Consider the following 14,923-nt stretch of genomic DNA (forward strand, 5'->3'; position numbering starts at 1 on the left):
AAAGTCAGCCCCTTGTTACAACCACTGCTCTTCTTCAGAACTTAATTAGAGCACTTAATTAGAGCACTCTGCCTTTCTCCCCTCTCTCTAATTAACATGCAAAGGCCCTGCAGCCTGAACACCCCAAATAATTGCGTCCGGGGGCCCTGCAGCCCAGCCTGGCCTCATTACCGGCAGGGTGGGGCTGTGGGCCCAGCCGCCTGCGCAGATGGAAAATTGGTGACAAGAAAGAGCCACAGAAAGAGGCCTGACCCTGGGCCCTGCCTATTGAGAGCGAGGCCTGAGGGGGGTGGCGGGGGGGGGGGGGCGGCTCCTGGGGCAGCAGCTGAGTCCCAGCAGAGGAGCTGGAATGGGGGGAGGGGAAGGCCGGGCTGTGGGAGCCCAGGGCCCTCCCCAGAGACGAGGGAGATGAGGAAGGAATGATATTAAAGCCGATGACGGTGACGATGGTGACAGATGTTAGAGCTACGTGTTATTGGGAGCCCATTCTACACCAGGCACGGTGCTAGACACATTTCAGGAAAACCTCACAACGGTCCTGTGAGGAAGACATTATCATCACCATTTTACAGATGAGGAAACTGAAGCTCAGACAGGTTAAGGAACTGACCCCAGATCACACAGCTGTGAGTGGCAAAACTGCGGCAGAAGTTCAGGAGTATCTGACTCCACAGCCCGTGTGTAAGCACTGCGCTGGGTGTCAGATGGGCTCAGACCACTGGACCCAAGGAAGCGGGATGATAAGAGCTCAGGCAGGCAGAGCCTTGGGTGATGGGGGACCCAGAAAGAACGCCCAGGAAACTCGGTCACAGCCCTGGACACAAACCTGAGCCCCATCACTTACCAGCTGTAGGGCTCCTGGTAGGTGGCTACAGCTCTCTGAGCCTCAGTTTCCTCACCTATAAAACGGAGGTGATTCCTCCCCATGGGACTGGAGAGGATGTGTGTAAGGTGCTTGATACAGTATCTGGCACACAGTGGGTGCTCGGGAAGTGACAGTCCACTTCCCTCATCTGTAAAATGGGGGTAGTGCCAGCACCTACTTCTCAGCCTCACCCTGAGGATTCCATCGGGGAGCTAAATGCATCCAGCATGTTGTCATGGTAACTGGCGCTCCATCAACGGTAGGGGACCAGGCAGGTGGGGCAATGAGAGGCCGCGCCCTGGGCCCTGAAAAGGGAAAAGGGCTGGAACGTGAGGGAGCATCCAGGCCCCGCAGCAGAACCCGAGGTATCCTGGGGGACCAGGCAGGGTTTGGGGACCACTGACTCACCCCTGATGGAGGATGCACGATCCAGCCCAGCTCCGCCGTGGCAGTGGTGGAGTCCATCAGCGTTTCTGCGGGGAGAGCAAAGAGTCACGCAGGCCCTCCTGCCAAGAGCTGTCAATCACCCCAAGACCCCACCCCTCGAGGGTCTTCTTTACAGAGCGCCACCTACTTCCATGGCTCCAAACAAATCTGGCTCTAATTCTATAGATCAACCTCCCTTTAGGTCCTGCCCCCGCTCCATAACCCTACCCACTCCCACGCTCCAGCCAATTGTCTGGCTCCGTTCCTCCAGGGCCCAATTCCATCCCTTCTACATATGGCCACGCCCAACCTCTCGACCAATCATGTCCCACCAACCTAGGTACCGCCCCCTTCCCTCCCTTTCTGATCTGGAAGGGTCTTAACCTGGGTTTCCAGGGTGGGCTTCAGAGAGTCCACAAGGAAACCCTCGAAATGTTGTCAAACCGAGGGCGCCTGTGTGCTTTTTCGCTTGCATCAAATTTTCAAAAACTGGAACATGGGCCTTAGAGGGGCTGCCCTTGTGTCCCAGCTGAGCCCCATCAGTTCCCCAGCTCAGCCCTCTGGCCCACACTTCCTGTCAGGGATACCCTCCCCTCTTCTCTGGGGACTGGAGTCCTCCCTCGAGTCCCCATCCCGGGGCCCCTTCCCCCAGGGCTTGACCAACTCCGCCCCTAGGACGGCCCTGGGGGTGGAGATGTGTTGAGGGCCAGCACTGTGCCCAGTGGGGCCAGTTCGTCACCTGCCCTCCGGGAACTCAAGAGACTCAGATCAGCTTCTGAACCAGCCAGGGCCCCACTTGCCTCCCTTCATTCCAGCAGCCGGAGGGAAGGAGACCACAGGGTCAGAGAGACCCCTATTCATCCCAGATCAGGCTCAGGACCCGCCATCCCTTCCCTGCCACAGGGGCTTCAAACCACTTCGAACTGAATTGCAAGGCACTGAGCAGATTTAAATTGGCCTCTTGTGCGCATTCATTCAACAAATACATCCTGATGCCCATTAGGTACCAGGCGCTGTGCTGGGTACCCTAAGACAGATAAGGGAGAACACCAAGACCCTATGCTGGAGCGGTTCATAGTCTGGTGTGGAAATGAGGTGTGCATACAAATAGCTACGAGAGAGTAGGCAGAGAGACCTAGAAAGTCAGAGCTGACCCTTCCACACCACCTAGCTCAGGGAGGGTGGATGAGAGGCAGGCTTGCTGCCATCCTCCAATTCTGTGCCAGGGCAGACATCGCCAATCAATCCCCACACTCTGTGGCACATGATGCTTCTCCCACGGCACTCCAGGTGACCGAGACCCACCTTTTCAGATGCTATCCTTTTGGAGACAGGGTAACTGAGGCACAGAGAGGAGAAGAGACTTCCTAAAGATCACAGAGGAGTTGGTGGCAGAGTGGGTGGTGCAGGTATTCTGCCTCTGACCCTGTAAATTTCTAGACACTTAGCCTGGGCTGGATGAACTAGGGCAAGGAGCGTGGGGGCAGGGTGCCCCGTCTCCAGGCCACTGTGAAGGTGGAAATGGGAGTAACAAGGTCTTGAACTGGGGCAGGGGCAGTGTGGATTGGAGGGCGGGGATGGGAGGAAGCACTTAGCCGGAGGTGACCCCCGTCAGACCCGCGAGCTGACAAGAGAGGATGCAGCAGCGTCCCCATGACCGCCTGTGGCTCGTGTTTGCGGTCACTGTGTCCCTTTGCGTTGGGGGCTGGAGACGGGGGTGGGGGTGCCAGGGACAGTGGAGTCCAGTGCCAAGGGCGTCTTTTTAATGGCAAATTGGAGGGAAGTTCTATTGCGCTTCTTTGGAGCTGAAAAAAGGGTTCCTTTTCACACTCCGAATGCTACAGATTCTTCTTCCTGGAGAGAACAAGGGCTGAACTTTTAACCTGTTTTCTCTCATCGGCCTCAGCCAGAGACGCGCCAGGCCGGGCTCTCTGCCTGGGCCCGAGGAACAGCTGCTGGGAGCTGTGTCGAACAAGGAAGAGGAGAGACTCTGCTTGGGACGAGAACGGGGTCGGGCGGGGGAGGCAAGCCCGCCAAGCAGGTGGCCCCACCCCTTGGCTGGATTCCTGGGCTGACCCAGAGGCCAAGCTCTAGAGGATTCCACGGCCCAGAGGAGGGGCCATGAACTGACATCCTCATTGTATGGTGGAAACTTCGGCCCAGGGAGGGCAAATGACTTGCCAAAAGTCACACACTGAAAGGGGTGCTCGGACCCTGGGGCCCCACTGCCCCCTCTGCCTCCCACCACACCTGGAACCAGCAAGGGGAGGATCTCAAAGGACTGGAGGTGGGTGGGCTGGCCGGTTCAGACAGGAATGGGCTAAGGGGGAGTGTGCAGTGGGTGCATCTTCTTGGAGGATGCGAGAAGGTGGGCGCCCGCCGTGTTCCCTTCCTGCCACGGCAGTCCCGGGCTCTGCCTGGAAGCTGTTGCCCTCAGGGCTGTGGCGGGAGGGGACACACGGGCGCACTCCCCCCACTTGCCCGGGCCTTTTGCTTTTCAATGACGACATGTCCCTCCACCCCCTGCAGAAAAGGCAGTGAGCAGAGCAGATAACTAGGGGTCAGGAGGTCAGAGACTTCGCTTCTAACCCCCGCTCAGCCACCTACTTGCTTTGTAACCTTGGACTCGTAACCTTTCTCAGCCTCGGTTTCCTCACCTGGCAAACATCCATGAGACCTTCCGAGTGTGGACAGGAGGACTCAGTATGACGGGAAGTGTGTTAGCTTGGAGCCCAGAACAAGCAGCTCGTCAGTGAGCGACTGCTACTGACCCTGAACACACGCATCTCCTCTGAGCTCATCAGGTGGCCCCAGAAGGGCAGGCGGGTCCAAGAGGCTCCCGCTCAGGCTGCCTGGCTCCCCGCTCCCCCCTAGACCATGTCTGCCAACGACGACAAACGTCAGCCTCTCGCTTGAGAGCCGCAGTTTCTGGGGAGGCGGCCCTCTTGGATGCCCTGCGTTGCCTCTTTGTTCCTCTCAAACCAAGCACAAGAGTCAAACTCAGTTCCCGGGGGGAGTCTGGAGTTGGCAGTTCTTGCCTCAGGACCCCAGGGGGGTTCAGGAAGCCAAGCCCTATTTCTACCACCGGCACTTCCTTCCTTCTCCTCATCACCCCCAGACACCTCCCCTCTAATCCCACACATCTATGAAGGGAGGGAAGTCATGTCCCCTGAGACAGAGACCCTGACTATTGGGAGCCAGATACCCTCACAGACATTCTCACAACAATGCCAAGAGATAGTTGATACTGTCCTGTTTCACAGACGGGAAAACCGAGTCTTCCAAAGGCTCAGGGCCTCGCCGGAGCTCACACGTCTACTCCATCCACAAGCTGTGCTCCAGCTGCGCAGACAGTGTGCTGCCCTCTCTCGCCCCTGCACCTCATGCATACTGTTCCCTCTCCGCACCATCTTTGCCTGCCCGAATTCTCATCTGGGAAGTCTCAACCCAGGTCACCTCCTCTTGGAAGTCCTCCTGAATCCCCACCACCCCCGCAGCTCTGCAGCTGCTGGCGTTTCCAGAAGTCCCAGCACTTGCAGACATCCTGGGCAGGTGCTGCCCGCCTGCCATCCTGTTCCAATGGTCTATGGTCTCCTGAAGGGTGGGTGCTGGGTCCTGGTTCTAGAGCCCCCAAGACTAGCACAGGGCTTGGCACATAGTAGGTCTTCAGCCAACGGCTGACATTCCCCCTAAACTGTAGGACTTGAGCACATGCTAGGGTTCCGTTCCATCGGGACAACATTCACGACTTCAGCCATTTCCCCCTACAACCTGTACTGTTATTTAGTTACTATTTTTCTTCCACTTGACTCTTTTTTTCTTAAGTGCATTTTAAAGAGGAAGAAGGAATCATTATTATAAATGGAAAACCAATATCCCTTGCCATAAAAAGAAGGAAAATAACCCAAGACTATTACAATGAAAAATGTTTGTCCCCAAACTACCTAACATTGTTCCACTTCCCACACTTTGGGGACCACTAGGCTCCATCAGGCTGTCTCTCGAGGGCTGGAAATGCCCCCATCCCCATCCCCACTGTGACAATGACAACCCCTCACGCAGGGGAAGCTGTTTCCTATGTACACAGATAATTAATCGCCGCACGACGTGGCAAAGACGGCAGCAGGGATGTGCACGGGGCACCGTGGGCTACGGGACTGAGTGTGAAAGAAAGGAGGAAATGCCCGGTTTAGGGTGGGCTTCCTGGAGGAAGTGACACTTGAATAGGGGCTTAAAGTTAGAAGGGAGTCGGGAGAGGCCGAGTGAGAAGGCCATGCTGGGCAGAGAGGACAGAGAGGCAAAGGCAAGATGAACAATAGCATGGCTGGTGGGGATGAATGGTGGGTGCGGCGCGGGGGGCAGACAGGGAGGGGTGAGAGCTGAGGGTCGAACCTGGAGAGCTGGAGCAGGGGCTGCCCAGTAAAGGTCAGCAGCTCTCCGAGGCCCCCTTGCTGGACCACGTCCCCCTGCCTGCATCCTCGCCAGCCTCCCTGGTGCCACCCTCCACTCCGCCTGACACTGCCCTTCTCCTGCCTTGGGGCACTCCCACCCCAGCTGGCCCTACGGAAATGTCCAGTTCCCGATCCCCAGGGGTCGATGAGGAAACTGAGGCTGTGTGGACATATTCTTAGCATCCGAGCAAAGGCTGGGACCTCTGGCCACCAGGCTAGCGTGCCTTCCTTGGTGGGAAAACAGGGCTTGGCGATGGGGGCCATTTTGGCTGTAGCCCCTCTGCGACCGCACCCCCTCTCCTTCCTGGAGACTGCACAGAAGAAAGCAATCAGGAGGCCCTGATTGCACGGGCCGGGGAGGCCCTCGGGCCCCTCCGGCTATGTGTGAACGAGCAGTGTGCATTTCAGAAATATTTGAGCTCAAAGAGGAGACACACTGAAGTCGTTAGCGTTGGGCCGACAGGCGGGTGGCTGCTCGGAGCCCTGGAGGACGCTCCCACCACCCCGTTTTCAGGCTGGGACGGGTGCTTGCCCTCTGCTGCCCGATCCACCCCTGTTCAGCTGTCTGCCTGGCTCTCGGGCCATAATTCTCTCAGGCCACAGACACGGTTCATCTGCCCTAATGACAGCGCGTGACAGTTCCAAAGACATGTGGAGGAGCCTTCATTAAGCACCTACTGTGTGCCAGGCATTGCGCTGGGCACTTAAATACCGTTGCAACCCCGTGACAACCTGTGGGGTACACACGAGCAGCCCCATTTTACAGATGAGGAAACTGAGGCCAGAGAGGTGGAACGACCTACACGAGGGCACACAGGCAGGGCTGGGATTGAGCCCACATCTGTCTCACTCCACATCTGTGTTATCATTAAGATGCCGCAGTTACAGGCTTAAAAAACAGACAATGCAGCACAAAACAAAAAACTCATTGGGGCTTTTTGCGTGTGTTTATTCTCTCCCTCTGTGTGGGCCTGCATGAGGGCAGGAAGGGAGGGGAGGAGGCCACAAACTGTCCAGGCTAGAACTCGGCCCTGACACTCTCTAGTGTGTGGCTGCAGGCAGGCCTGTGCGCCTCTCTGGGCCTCAGTTTCCCCATCTGTAAAATGGGTTGTGTGAGAATTCAGTGACGTCATGTAGGTGAGTCCTGCTGATGTGACATCTCCCGGGTCCTCGTTCAGCTCTGTGTCTGACTCGCTCGCTGCTGTGCCCCCAGCACCGGGCACTGTTCTGGTGCACAGCAGATGTGTCAACCTCCACGCGGCCGCAGGGGGATGTTTCTAAAGCCCACGTCTGATCACGTCTTAACTGAGCTGAATGCCCTCCAGCGCTCCCCCTGCCAGCAGGACAAAGTCCTAGCTCCCCAACGATGCATTCAAGGCCCCTGCCAACCGGGCCAGTGAGTGACCTGCCAGCCGCACGCTCCCACGTCCCTGGTGTCCAGCATCCTGAATTTCCTTCTGCTTGCAGAAGGCACTATGTTTCCTGGGGCCTCAGTGACTTGACCATCCCAGATTTTTCTCCCTGGAATGCCTGGCCCTCCCAGCTTTGTCAGCCTGGCTAACTTCTCTCCCAAAACTTAGCTCAAAGGCACCTTCTTCCTGGCAGCTGTGCCTGAATTCTCCTGGGTTAAGTTACGAGATCACAGTCAGTCAACGAACATCTACTCTGCCTGATTGTGCCGGGCCCCTGTGCTGGGCACTGGGGACACAGAAACAGATCGTAGGTCCTTCCCTCAGGCAGCTTTGAAACGAGAGCCCGAGACGTGAACTTTCCACAGGGAGACGCAGAGCGAGACGGCGGGTCCGGGCCGGGAGCCAGGGAAGCCGGAGGAAGAAGGGATTAGCGTTGACCAGGAGATTAGCAAAGGCGTCTCAGAGGAGATGGCGTTTGAGCTGGGAGAAGAGGGGAAGGGCCCGCCACGTGGAGGGCACAGCAGAGTCAAAGGCACGGAGGGAGGAAGTGCAGGGCGAGGCTGGGCCGTCGTGAGCGCGATGACTGGTTCTCAGCGGTGGGCTCTGGGCTAAGCGTTTAGCCCTCATTACTTCATTTCATTGAAATATTTGTAAAGCAGGCACTTTAGTATCTCCCGTTACAGATGGAAAACTAGTTAGGGGAGGCCGTTCAAGGTTTCCATGGCCAGAAAGTGGTGGGGCTGCGTCTGCCTTATACCTAAGCCGGTGTTCCCAGCCACTGCACCACGCTGCAATTTCTGGCCCACAAAGTGGGAGCAAAATGCTTTGTGGGAGGATATGGCAGCTCAGGATGGGGCCGGACTACGGAGGGCCTCGAATGTGGGGCTAAGGAGTGTGGATTGTCCCATAGGCAATGGGGAGCTATCAAGGATTCCTGAGGAGGGTAGTGACGTGCTCTGTCCTGAGCACATGGACAGGAGAACACTGTCTATCGTGAAGATGGATGGACACACAGTAGCTGTTGCCCCAGGGTCTTTGCTCCAGATCAGCCAGCAGCCCGTAACCCAGGCAGCGAGTCGGCCTGGCCTGTGACCCAAGCAGCAGAGGCCACTGTGGACCCTTTCCAGCAGCTCCGGTTGCTCCCTGTCTGGGGCTAAAGGGCTGAGATGGCTCAAACACAGGCCTATTTCCCGGACCACAGCCTGCGAGGTGCCAGCTGCAGCCTGGAGGCCCGGCCGGCGGCCTATCACGGGCTGGGGGTCGGAGCATTCCTTCCACGGTCCACACAGGAAACTCCAAGAGGAGGCGACAGTCAGGAGTCAGGAGGTAAAGCTCAAGACCATCAATAAGCTGGGCGACTTGGAAAAGTCACTTCACCTCCCTGAGCCTCCGTTTCCTCATCTGTAAAATGGGGACCACAAGATCCTCGCTTTGTGGACCTCACAGGGTGGCTGTAAGGATCCGAGGCGGCAGTGGGCGCAGAGGCTGGACCCCAGGAGGTGCAGCGAGCATCGCTAACACTGCGGGGGCCGACGGTGGGCAGGCACGTCAACATCCCAGGGCAACCTGATGGGGAAACCGAAGCTCGGGGACACCAAAGTTTCCCCCAAGGCCAAATGGCTGCTAGGCGACACAGCAGGATCTGACCCGCTTGGTCTGAGCCCAGAAACCGCTACGCTAGGTTATGCTGATTCACAAAACGGCGGGGAACACATCACAGCTTTCACGTCCATGCCCACGCCCACGGCGCCTGAGTGGGTGGCTCCATACACCCTGCAAGGCTGTCACTATTATCCCCATTGTACAGATGGGGAAACCGAGCCCAGAAAGGCTAAGAGACCTACCCAAAGTCACACAGCCAGAAAGAAGCAGAGCTGGGTTTGAACCCAGATCAGCCCGACTGGGTTTCCTAGGCTTCTCCTCTGGAAACCAGATGAGGATCAGGTGGCTAAGAGGGCCTGGGGGTCACCGGCCCAAAGCAAGGCGGCGGGGGGTGGCGATGCCAGAGCAGCCCCGGGCCAGCTCGGGGCAGGCTGTGGATTTTCCAAAGTGAAACCTGCCAACAGGCAGCGCGTTGTTTTTCCAGCTCGGCCCCTGCTCCGCCCTCGGGCGCGCGGAGAGGAGACTCAGCTAATGCAAAATCCTTCTGTCCCAGGACCCGCAGCGCACGCCCCTTCTTGTCCTCCCTCCGCTGCCTCGGTGGCCTGCCTGCAGCCTGCGCGTGTTTTCTCGGGCCGGGGCGGAGGAGTCCCCGCGACGCCGGGTCCTCCGCTCTGTCCCCCGCCTGCCCACCGCTGGCCTGGGCATCCGCCAGCGCCGGCCGCCCGGCTGAAACCCAATCCTCCGGGCCAGCCGGGCCGCTCGCTAACAGCGGGCCGCATTGTGCAGCCAGGGCTCTGGGAGAGTTTGGATTCGCTGCTTGGGGACCCACTTAACCTCCGCAAAGGACAGGATGATGGATGGGGGTCTGGGAAGGGGTTGCTGGGGGTGGGGTGGGCGGTAAATGAATACCAGGGCTTGCTGGGGAAGGAAGGAAGGGAGGTGAGGATGGGAACAGCCCTGAACATGTCAGAGCTCCATTAGTCCTCACGATAACCCTGAAGGACGCCCGGCACTGGTCCCATTTTATACACAAGGAAACTGAAGCTCAGAGAGGTTAGGTGACTTGGCTAAGGTCGCACAGCAAGTCAGAAATTGAACCCAGGCCCAGTGCCCTCAAGTGTTCCCAACACTCCAGGCTGCCCCTCACAGTCAGCCTTTGCCTGTGACTTTTAATCCTTAAAGGCCTTTTACTTTGCTGAATCCACAGAACCTTCCAACCCATGAAGTAGGGAATAAAAACACGAGAGCAGCTGGCATTACTGAGCGCCTACTGCATTCCAGGCACTGTACTGAGCACCTACTGTGTGCCAGGCACTGTACTCAGTACCTACTGCGTGCCAGGCACTGAGCTGAGCTGTCCAGAGATCCTAGCAGTGAGCTGATGGGGTGGGAACAATCGTCACAGCCATCTGCCAGAAGAGAAGCAGAAACTCAGAGAGGTGGTCACCTGGCAAGACGTGGCAGAGTCAGGACCCCCCTCGGGCTGGCTAATGGAGGCCAGGGGCCTGGGCACCCCAGTTGCTCATGGCAGCACCCCTTCTGAGCGGTTGCTAAGTATCTGGCATCTCGCCTCTGCCCGCTGGACCAGAGCTCGCGCTCTGCAGTGCGGCACTCAAGGCATTGCTCCTTCTCCTGCAGGATCGCTTGCCCTGCTGCCTGCCTGGGACGCTCCAACACATCCGTCAAGACCCATCTCAGATGTCACCTCCTCTGAGAAGCCTTCCCGACAACCCCTGCCCCGGGGCTCCCAGAGCACTGTGTGTATCTCCCGTTGTGACTCTGCCCCACGCGCCCTGCGGGCAGGTCTGAGTCTGGTTTGCTGTGGTACCCTCAGGCTCTCTGTTAAACTGCCCGCCCCCACGTCCCACTCTCAGCCTACTCAGGAATCCAACGCCCCTTCCCATCTACACCATCAGTCTGGGGGTCTGGGATTTCCCTCCAGGAGATATGGTCACTGGTATCAAGACGGCGCCACACACTATGTAATTCCAAGTGCTCACTCAGCGCCAGCCGCCGCACTGGGCTGTCACATCTATTACCTCCCTTGATGCTCACAACACCCTATGAGATAGAATTATTATTATCTCTGTTTACCCATCTGCCCATTTTTCATCTATCCATTCATCCATCCACTTTCTCACTTACCCCATCCCTCTGTCTACCATTCCACTCGCCCAATAACCTACCACCCATTCATCCACCCACCCACCCATCTATCTAGTGTCCCACTTAGCTATCCATTCACCATTCACACATTTCCCCACTAAACCAACTTCTCTTCCTTCCTCTCTTCCTATAGGTGGAGGTATAAAAGGAGCTTCAGAGAGGTTAAGCAACCTGCCCAACATCACACAGCTAGTAAGGGGCAGATCCAGGAGTTAAACCGGGTACTCTTTTAACCATGCTGCTAGGTGGTCTCTCACTTTCTCGCTTTATTTTTAATGGTCCTGTTGCATTCAGGTTTAATACTGTAAGTCACCTCAAATCCTTTTGGATGTGAGTGGAGTGTTAATTACAAATCAATAAGACGCAGGCCACTGTAAGTCGAGGCTGGGGTCTGTCAGGTTGGAGTCAATTAGCAAGCCTGCTGCAGGACCTGCTGGGACTGGATCTATTTGCCTAATTGGCACAGGTTTCTCCCAGCGAAGGACAATTAACTCAAATCCCAGAATCCAGACCACCCCTCTGCTTCCGGGCAAGATGTCAGGCATTTAGCCACATGAAATTTTACTGTTCACTCATTCACCCATTGACCCACACACCCACTCATCATCTACCTTTCCACCCACCCAATCCTTGCAATCATCCATGAACTATCCCGCTGTCCACTCAGCCACCCTCCTACCTGTTTACCCACCTGCATGCCTTTCTATTCACTCATCCTTCCATCCAGCCATCCCCTTGTTCACTTACCCAACAATCCAGCCACCCATCCATCGACCCACTCATCCACTCCCATACCCTTCCATCCATTGAACCACCCAATCCAAGCTACTATTTATGAAATCATTCTGCTTACTTGCCATCCACTCACCCATTTGCCCACCCATCCATCTACCCTCTCACTTACCCCATCCATCTATCATTCCACTTACCCAATAATCCACCACCCATTTGCTCTCCCATACATCTAGCATCCCACCTAGGTATCCATCCATCCATCCATCCATCCATCCATCCATCTTCCCACTGAATCAACCTCCCTCCCTCCCTCCCTCCCTCCCTTTCTCTCTTTTATCTGTCCACCTGACCATTCATTTTACCTGTCCATCTATTCACACCACTCAGTTGTACATCTAAAAATCTGCTACCCATCTATCCACTCCTCCTATCCAGCCAGGCTATGTTTATTGAATCCCTACTACGTGCCAGGCCCATGCTAGGTACCAAAGAATCAAAAACAGACAGTCACCGACTTCAAGAAATGTGCTGATTTGGGACAAACTCTAAACGCTCAGTGGCCCCTCCTCCCCCAGTTCCCAAGGACTTTCCAGGTCCCCCATTCCACCCTTGCGTTTGGCCCCTTGCTCAGGCTGGCATCCCAGCCTCTGTGCTCCTGCCCCTGGATCTGGTTTCCCTCTGCCCATTTCACAGGGGCCCCTCTGGGCCTGAAGACCTGGCTTCCCCCATCGGATCCAGCACGGATACGGCTGAGGCCCGTCCCACTCCACAGAGGACCCAGTGAGGAACCTGAGCCCAGATTCAGCCTCTCCCCCACTGTGGTCCCTGCTGCACAGTCTGGAAGGGGGATCCCAGGCATAAACAGACATAACCCCATGGTAGAGGGGGGACCCAAACTCCACCTGGAGTCAAAGGAGACTTCCCAAATGAGTGACACCTGACCTGAACCCCAAATACTGAGTAGGAGACAGCCAGGCTTGGGGGAGGGAAATGGGAAGGAGAGAAGGAGAGAGGGTAGTGCAGGCGAACGAAGAGCTTGTGCAAAGGCTGGGAGGAGAGAATAACCATGGCCCCCGCAGGGAGCTCCACAAGGGAGAAACCAGGCCCAGGAGAGAGAACTTCCAGACACCACAAGGAGCCTTGAATGCCAGGCTGAAGGGCTAAGACAATCCAAAGGGCAGCAGGGAGCCATCGAAGTGGGGTGGCCTGATTCAGCTATCACTGCATTCTCTTGTGTAACTGATCCATTTTACAGATGAAGAAATTGCAGCCTTGGGACCAGAGAGGTCAGGGAGCTGCCCCAGGCCACACAGCGGTCAGGAGCAGAGCAGAGATTCCACTCCAGGTCTGATGGCTCCAAAGCCTGAGCAGCTGCTGCCTCGGAGGAGCCGTTTCCAGAATACCCGCACCCCTCCCACATTGACACTCCCCTCCAGCTCTGCCTCTGTAGCCCTTGGCTGCCTGGGCCCAGGGACAGAACCCCCAGCGCGCCATCTCTGCTCAGCAAGACTCCACCTGCTCCCCCTCCCTCACTGGCTCGCTTGCCAACCACGCCTGGCATCTCACGCGCTTAAGCAGACCCAACTCTGCTTGGCTGTTTGCTCACGTGCTGATGTTCACAGGAGGGTCACCCAGCAATTTCCCATTGTCGCCTTCACGATCAAAGCCACCATGTCGTCATCGTCAGCTACCGTTCACTCCCCAACGCCCCTGACACCCTGCGAGGTGACGCCAAAGAGCCTGGCCTGATGGCTTCCGGCACGAGCTCTGGGGCTCGTGACGTGGCCAGCACGGAAGGGTTAATGACAGCAGGACGGGCCTGAGAAGGAACAGGACTTGAAGGGAAGGGGGTCCTGAGGGTGGAGGAGACACCGGGGAAGGGGCACCCTGAGCCCGAGGCCCGGAGGAGGAGACCGGCCAGGAGGGGAGCACCCCACCCCCACAGCAGCATTTCCATCGTCATGGTGACCACTGACTGGAGGCCAGGACCCTGCGGTGCAGCGGACATCCGGGACGGCATCTGAGTTCATCTAAGCCTGATTTCAAGGCATGTGTCATTGTCCCCACTTTGCAGATAGTCAAACTGAGGCTCAGCGAGGACGAGTTAGCGGGCCAAGATGTCCTGCAAGTTGGTGGGGAAAGCGGACCTTGCTTTCTGGGCTGTGAGACCCAAACTCCTCTCGTGACCCCAAGGAGCCCTTTGGGAGTCCAGTCTCAGGTGAGGGCTGAAGCAGGTGGTGGGGTCGGGAAGGGGCTTCCAGGCCTGAAGGTGGCAGCACGGAATCGGCGAGCAGGAATGGTCTGAGCCGGAGGTGGGAGGCTGTTGCCAGGAAGGAGTGGCCAGGGGACAAGGCCACCTGACCACCCGTCCAGTTCTCTTCCTGCCATAACCTGTGATGCCTTTGCAGCGTGAGGAGTGTCAGGAGGAGGGTGGTGTCCGCTCTAGGAGGTCCACAAGGTGGGCTGGCACAGTCCCCTCACAATGGGCTTTCCTGGGCTTCTGAGGGCTGGGCGTGGGGGCGCAGAGACTTCTTGCCCGTGCAAGAGACCATTCCATGAATCACGGAAGGCTTCCAAGGGGAGGTGGGCTACAATCCTGGGGGGCAGGGCCCCCTTCCTCACCTGTGGCTTTACAGGCCTCCAGGCCAGTGCTGCCCTGGGACACTGACCAGGTGCTGACGGGCCAGGCAGAGATGCCTCCATCACGTGTGCTGAGAGGACCATCCAGACCAGCCTGACAGTCAAGGTCCTTGTGTGGGCTGGCCCCAGCCTCTGATCCCCACTCACTTCCCCTCTGTACGGGCCAGTCTGCTCACTGTTGAGCGCACGCCTTCTTGTCTCCCACTGCCGAGCCTTTGCTCCTGGTCTCACCCTTGCCTGGAACACCCTCTCTGTGAAGATGGGGGCACTGGGGGCAGGCAGGCAGGCAGATTGAGGCCCAGGGCAGGAAAGAAGGGCTGCTTAAATAGACGTGCCAGCTTCTCCTCTCACCCCCTTCCCAAGTCACTTCCTCTGCCCAGGATGCCCACCTTCTTCACCCGGGAAATTCCTCTTTACCTTTTAAGACTTAGCTCAGCATCTCTTCTTCCAGGAAGCTTTCTTTGACCACCATCCCCTCTTTCCTCGCTTGGTTAGATGCCCCTTCTCTGGGCCACACCCCTCCAGAGTGTGTCTATGCTGTTTCCCAGCCTGGTGTTTGGATGGGGGCTGGGGTCCTGGAATGCTGGCTGCTGAGCAGAACACAGAGGCCCTTGGTGTCCAGTGTG

General features: G+C 57.3%; 1 protein-coding gene across 6 annotated transcripts in view; it reads right to left on the minus strand.

Moving 5' to 3' along the window:
• The window catches only part of EPHB2 (EPH receptor B2), a 181,088-nt gene that overhangs the window by 119,758 nt on the left and 46,407 nt on the right, over positions 1-14,923 (minus strand). For all 6 annotated transcript variants that reach the window (XM_070598671.1, XM_070598661.1, XM_070598691.1 and 3 more), the window contains exon 2: positions 1,274-1,338. In XM_070598671.1, coding sequence (XP_070454772.1) covers positions 1,274-1,330 — 57 coding nt within the window. In that variant the 5' untranslated portion in view covers positions 1,331-1,338. The remainder of the gene's footprint in view (positions 1-1,273; positions 1,339-14,923) is intronic.

This window comes from Equus przewalskii, chromosome 2 (genome assembly GCF_037783145.1).
Source record: "Equus przewalskii isolate Varuska chromosome 2, EquPr2, whole genome shotgun sequence".
In the NCBI taxonomy this organism is placed as follows: domain Eukaryota; kingdom Metazoa; phylum Chordata; class Mammalia; order Perissodactyla; family Equidae; genus Equus; species Equus przewalskii.